This window comes from Theobroma umbraticum, unplaced genomic scaffold (genome assembly GCF_002168275.2).
Source record: "Theobroma umbraticum cultivar Fairchild unplaced genomic scaffold, ASM216827v3 scaffold_95.0, whole genome shotgun sequence".
Lineage (NCBI taxonomy): Eukaryota > Viridiplantae > Streptophyta > Magnoliopsida > Malvales > Malvaceae > Theobroma > Theobroma umbraticum.
Window position 1 is genome coordinate 4,782,861 of NW_018397257.1, and position 7,104 is coordinate 4,789,964.

General features: G+C 34.4%; 1 protein-coding gene across 1 annotated transcript; it reads left to right on the forward strand.

The window, feature by feature from the left end:
- Positions 1–242: 242 nt before the first annotated feature.
- On the forward strand, positions 243–3,073 carry LOC110412378 (Tetratricopeptide repeat (TPR)-like superfamily protein). The gene has a single exon (XM_021422910.2). The coding sequence runs from the start codon at positions 662–664 to the stop codon at positions 2,885–2,887; it is 2,226 nt and encodes a 741-aa protein (XP_021278585.1). The 5' UTR covers positions 243–661; the 3' UTR covers positions 2,888–3,073.
- The last annotated feature ends 4,031 nt before the right edge of the window (positions 3,074–7,104 follow it).

The window sequence follows — 7,104 nt, forward strand, 5'->3', positions numbered from 1 at the left end:
ATTAGTTATAGACTAACCCATTTTTTTCTCTGTATTAGAGCTATACCTTTGTATAATTTTTTCCTCTTAGGTAACGAGAATTGTTCATCATTCTCCCATCTTTACGCGCCGCCTCTTTTACCTTTTCTGACAGTCCGGGCCAGCATTTGCACTTTACATTCTAGGCTAGCTGTCCATTGTTTACGGTACGTAGAAATGCAGAGCCAGAGTCATGGTTAACGCAGCCGAGAAACCATGTCGTGTAGGATAATTAGATGGCAATATTGATTGGATAAAGTGCACAGTATTCTAGCCTATATATACAAGGAAAGTGTGTTAATTGGCCACTCGTTCATATTCAGCTATTGATCATGTGAAATATTTCTTTTTCCTCAAATGTCCCAGAAACAAAGGCTCAATTCTAACTTTGTTTGCTATTTAATTTTCATTTGATTGAGATGTTTCGGTCTTTTGCATGCCTTGAGTTCTTCTCGAAGCAAATGCATTTCTTTCCCACTGATAAGAAGTGAACATAGTTTTACGTTACGGGTACCGATCAACAATACTGCAGTTTTCACACCTTTCAGCTTTAAAGTGAAGGTAGACTTGTCTCCAATTTACTCTATGCAAGGTGACAATAGACTTTTTAGTGTTGTTAACTCAGTCACTCTTCTAATATGTGATGCCATGCCCAAGTACGCGCGCGTGGTTCATCTCACTCCGAAGCTTGAGCTCTTCCAATTTTCTCCCAGCAAGCAACGAACCCAACAATCTTCTCAACAAGGTGCGCTTGCTTTCATCACGCGGCCAACTCCAGGAAGCTCTCTCACTCTTCTACAATACACCACCCGAACTTCACTCCCGACAAACATATGCCAGTCTCTTCCATGAATGCGCTCGCCATGGATATCTTCAACAAGGCCTTCATTTGCATCATTTCATGCTTGCCCATTTTCCCAACAACACGTCCGACCTCTTTCTCGCTAACCATCTCATCAACATGTACTCAAAATGTGGCTGCTTACATTATGCTCAGCAAGTGTTTGATGCAATGCGTGAAAGGAATGTTGTTTCTTGGACAGCGCTCGTTTCGGGGTATGCGCAGCGCGGTAGGGGTCTGGAGTGTTTCCGTCTCTTTTCGGGCATGTTGGTTGAGTGTCGGCCAAATGAATTTGCGTTTACAAGCGTGCTTAGTTCGTGTGATTGCTTTCGTGGTAAGCAAGTGCATGCACTCGCGTCCAAGATGGGATTGGACGCTTCTGTTTACGTAGCAAATGCTCTCATTACCATGTATAGCAAGAGTTATAAGATAGAGGAGGCCTGGACATTGTTTAAGAGTATGCACTATTGGAGTCTAGTTTCTTGGAATTCAATGATTGCCGGGTTTCAGTTAGCAAAGCTCGGGATGGAAGCTATTGGTGTTTTTGCCAAAATGCATGACGAGGGCATTGGCTTTGATCGTGCCACACTGCTCAGTGTCTTTTCTTCGCTATGTGGAAGCAGTGGCATTGATGTAGATTTGGGTCTTAAGTTTTGTTTTCAATTGTTCTGTCTCAGTGTTAAGACTGGGTATATTTCTGAAGTTGAAGTGGCAACTGCATTTATGAAAGCTTATTCAGATCTTGGAGGAGACGTTTCTGAATTTTATCAACTCTTCTTGGAGACAACTTGCTGTCAAGATATCGTTTTCTGGACTAGCATGATCACAACATTTGCAGAACATGACCCAGTTGAAGCTTTTTCCCTCTACCGACAATTGCTTCGGGAGGACTTGATTCCAGACTGGTATACTTTTTCAATTGTACTAAAAGCTTCTGCAGGCTTTGTAACTGAGCACCAGGCGTCGGCAATTCATTCACAAGTGATTAAAGCTGGGTTTGAGGATGAAACGGTGCTAAAAAATGCCTTGATCCATGCCTATGCAAGATGTGGCTCTGTTGCTTTGTCTAAGCAAGTTTTTGAAGAAATGGGATTTCGTGATTTGGTGTCTTGGAACTCAATGCTTAAGGCCTATGGCTTGCATGGAAAAGCTAAGGAAGCACTGCAACTCTTTCCACAAATGGATGTCAAACCTGATACTGCTACCTTTGTTGCTCTTCTTTCAGCTTGCAGTCATTCTGGACTGGTGGAAGAAGGGATCAGAATCTTCGACTCCATGTTCAAGAATCATGGCATTATTCCTCAATTAGATCACTACGCTTGCATGGTAGACATCCTTGGACGAGCAGGGCGAATCATTGAGGCTGAGGAGCTTATAAGTAGAATGCCTATGGAGCCTGATTCTGTGGTTTGGAGTGCTCTACTTGGGTCATGTAGGAAGCATGGTGAAACCCGGTTGGCCAAAATTGCTGCACGTAAACTGAAGAAGATGGAGCCTAAAAATTCATTAGGTTATGTACAAATCTCAAATATATATAGTTCAGGTGGCAGTTTCAATGAAGCAGGAACAATTAGAAAAGAAATGAATGGGTCAGGAGTTAAAAAGGAACCTGGTCTAAGCTGGATTGAGGTTGGAAACCAGGTGCATGAGTTTGCCTCTGGAGGCAGACATCATCCTCAAAGAGAGGCTATATGCACCAGGCTTGAGGGATTGATTGGACGGTTAAAGGAGATTGGTTATGTACCAGAAATAAGCTTGGCCTTGCAGGACATAGAGGAGGAGCACAAACAGGAGCAATTATTCCACCACAGTGAGAAGATGGCATTGGTATTTGCCATAATGAATGAAGGGAATTTGCATTGCCGGGGGAGTGTGATAAGGATTATGAAGAACATCCGAATTTGTGTTGACTGCCATAACTTCATGAAGTTAGCGTCAGAACTTGTTCAAAAAGAGATTATTGTCAGGGATTCAAATCGTTTCCACCACTTTAAAAATAATGTCTGCTCTTGTAATGATTATTGGTGACAAACTAGCACTAGGCGATTAAACGCACCTGCCTGGGTTCAGTTTTTCACCCTGCATGTTTGTCACTCTGTGGAAGCATTAAACTGCACTGCAGTGGCAGATTGAGTTGAAACCAAAGGATGCATGCTAGAAAACCGGTCTTCTGAAACGGGGAGTACGATTCCGTCTCTGCTACTCAATTGAAACGGAAATTCCGTCTGAGAAGAGCTGCTCGCAGCTTTTCTGTTTCAAATTTCGTTTAAAAATTGAGACAAAAGTTTTCCATTTCCAATTTTTTCTCAAATTTGAAATGGTAATTATCCGTTTCAGACTGTACTATATATTTGTTACAAATTCTAATATAAAAGTTTTTCATTAACTAATCCAAAATACTATATAATATTCAAATTTATTTAAGGGAAAAAAATGAATTACTTAATTCATATATATATATAGAGAGAGGGAGAGAGAAGTAAAGATATTGAAAACCTTCTTGTTTGACCAAATCGGACCTTTTTATTCATTATAATTCTAAATTATTATTAACCATGTTAAATAATTGTACATAGTAGTATCATAGAATACTTGAAATTCAAATTAAGTTCTAAATTGTCATTTGCCAAATAAAAATTCTAATAACATTGAATAACTTTTATTAAAAATTATTTCTTGAGCATATTTATTCTATACATATATATATATATATATATATATATCTAAACACTCATTTTAAATATTTTTAGTATAAAACTTAATAAGAATTTTTTAATTCGTAATCCACAATTGCTATATATGTTTAGAGATGACTCTTTGAAGGTATGAGCCTTGAAGTTATACTACAAAGATGTTATTCTTCAATAATTAAAGACACCATAATTTGTTTCAACATGATGGTTGTAGATACTTTATTTTGTCAGTTTTCGTTAATTTGGGAATTAAAATTTTTATATAATTAAAAATATATAAAATTAAATTAAATTAAAAATTAAAAAACACAAAATTAAAAAATATTAAAAAAAAAAGAAAAGAGAGAAAAGCAAGATCCAATAAGCAATGCCTTATCTAATCCTATCTTGGATTGGGTTCAACTTTCATCAAAATCTGTTAATCCTACTGATTTTTATCTAAAGCTATTTGTAACTTTACATTTTTCCTGCTGTGCTGATATGGTCAACTTGATCTTTGTAAAGGGGTTATTGTGATAGGGAGAGAAAGCATTGCAAAAAAGTAAAAGGATACATCAGACGTAGTGGAGAGGAAGATCGAAACAGTTTCTGAAATATTAAATGTTGTGGCAAGTAAAAGAGAATAAATAAAGAATTTGAGAGAAAAGCTCTAGGTGAGATTGTTCTAGCCTTGGAAAAGAATCCTTCAAATGAATTGTGAAGGCTCTATATATAATGTCAAAAGTGATGGCTAATCAAGAATACGTTTTAATTTACGAATGACATTATTATGAAAAGTTTTAATGTGAGTAATCATTATTGTAATCCATTATGTGGATATTAAAATGACGATTTTATTGCATATAATGAATAACAGTTAGAAACTCCTCATGTGATCGGTGAAATAATTGGATGTAATAAGGCTTATTTTTTAGTAGAAGGTAATAGAGAAGAGTTATACGTGAAAAGTTATACGAAAACAAGTTAAGAGAAAAAGTGTACGTAAATAAGTACAAGAGAATAAGGCAAAAAGAGAAAACATTTGTACTTTAGAAAAGGTTATAAGAGAAGGACTTCTTAACTATTTCCATATTTGAGCTACCAAGTCAAACTCTCCAAAATATCCTAAGATGAAAGTGTTAGATAGTTTGATAATGATGGTATTTGAACTCTTGGAATAAAATTTAATAAGCAATTCATTTTTATTATTTTAAGATGAAAGTTGTGGTTGAAGAGTTACAAATAGTTCCCTTATTAAACATAACTCTTTAAATAGTTATATTATGAAAGAAAAAAACTGTTTGAATAGTTATCTTATGAAAGGAAATAGCTCTTTACATTGAAAGATGTCTACATTCATTTATTATATAAACAATATCATTACGTTGCCATTTTCACTATTCTGATAAGTATATTAAGGACTTTGTTGTGTCTTGTAGGTTGAAAAAATACCTTAAGGAAAGTGTTTTGTTCACGCTTTCAAAGTCATATTCTTCTTCTTTTAAAAACTTTCTAACATTCTTAAGGTATTTTCTAAAACTTTTCGCAATTGTTTTGTGATTGAGAGACTAGTAGGATTCAAGTGTGAAGGTTCATTTCTAAAATCAAGAAATAATCAAGCTGGATAGATTCGATGGAAGGAATTTCAATAGATGGAGGGATAAGATGATATTCCTATTAACCACATTGAAGATGTTGAGACCATATGTTTTTTATGATCACAAAACATTCTTCATTTTTTGAGTCTAACCATGTTATTTGAGTGTGTAGGAGTAAATTTGGTATATTATTGTTTATCTCACACTCCAAATTCCCCATGATAAGTCCCAAGTCCAAAGAAAGTAATTCAAACAAAATAAAAGATGTTCCACAAAAGATTAATCGATCAAAATTTCATTTTAATCAATCAAACAAGTCAAAAAAGATGGACTTAAAGCTTCACAGAAAGATTTTAATCGATTAACCTACATTTAATCGATTAAATTAACATTGGAATAGACTTCGAGAAAGACAAAAAGGTTTTAATTTATTCACCCAGGATTTTAATCGATTAAAATAACATTGAGATGCACACTGAGACAAGCAGAGAGATTTTAATCAACTAACACAAGGTTTAATCAATTAAAATGGTCTTGGAAGATGTTGCACACAATGTTAATTGATTAACTGTAGGGTTTAATCAATCAAAATTCAAAGAGAAGGCATTTTAGCTTCAAAAAGTGAAGATTCAAATTTAAGTTGACTATTGAAGGGCGCCAAGTGAAGAAAATTGAACCCATTGTGATTTTAATTGATTAAAAATCAGATTAATCAATTAAAGAGGAAATAGAGAGCTTTTAAGTGATTAAAGGAAAGTTTAACTGATTGAACTGAAGCAATGGGAACAAACAGAATAGTTTTAATCAATTAAGGTCAACTTTAATCGATTAACCTGAAGTATAGAAAAATAGATAGGAATATTTTAATCAATTAAAACTCATTACAATTGATTAAAAAGCTAGACAGATTTGAATTGAAAACTGCTAGAAGACAAAATAACAACCAAATTCTTCTTAAATTGTCTCCAATGGTCAAATTTCACTCTTTAAGTAAATAAGAGTTCAAACCGCCATAAATGCATTAAAGAAACACTTAAGAGCTAGATTGAGCCAAGAAGAGCCAAAAACTTATCTTTTCAAGTGTACTTCACTCTTATTCTTTATAAAAATGTTTGAGCTTAAACTTGTACATCTTTAATCAGCTAGGTGATCATTTATACTTTATCTTATTCTTATTTATTAGTTACTTAGAGTGTGCGAGGCACTTTAAGGGATAAACTAAGCTTAGGAAAGCTTATGGATTGTTGTAAGTGTTTAGAGCTTGGTTACAAGCTCTTCTTGTAAAAGTTTAGTAGAAGTTGCTAATTCCACTGGTTTAGTGAAGTTGGGTTTAAAATCCTTGATTAGGAGATCAAGGTAGTGGATGTAAGATAAAAAAACTAAACCATTATAAATATTTGTGTTTTGTCTACTTTTTTCTACCATTTCTTTATTAGGTGCCTTTTAACCTTTATAAGTTTCAAACTCTCATTTTCAAATTTATTCAAGAAGTTTTCAAACTTAGGAGTTTCCTTTAAGAAAACTTTTAAATGTTATTCATCCACCCTCTAGCACTCTATTGGGACCAACAGAAGATTTATTATGTTCTCGAGATGTATCAACCATCAATTTTAGAAAAGGTCACGTCAGCAAAATGAACACAAATAATACCTTTTAGAAACATTACTACAACAACAACTATTATCGTAACCACAACAATTACAACTATTGCTACATCCATAACTACTGCAACCACTACTGCTGCCGTAACCATTGTTGATGTTAACATGGAGAAACAAAAGCATGCCAAGTTTTATATGTCATAAATACATTCTTAGTTCTCTAACTGATCGATTGTATGATCTCTTCAGATATAAGACTTCAACAAAGGAAATCTAGACTGCACTTGAGAAAACATACATAAAGGAAAAAAAAAGGTATAGATAAATTTCTTGCATTGAGATACTTTGACTTTACCATAACGGATACCAAACCA

Coding starts and splice junctions, on each gene's coding strand:
- LOC110412378 (XM_021422910.2), top strand. CDS start 662: ATGCCATGCCCAAGTACGCGCGCGTGGTTCATCTCACTCCGAAGCTTG.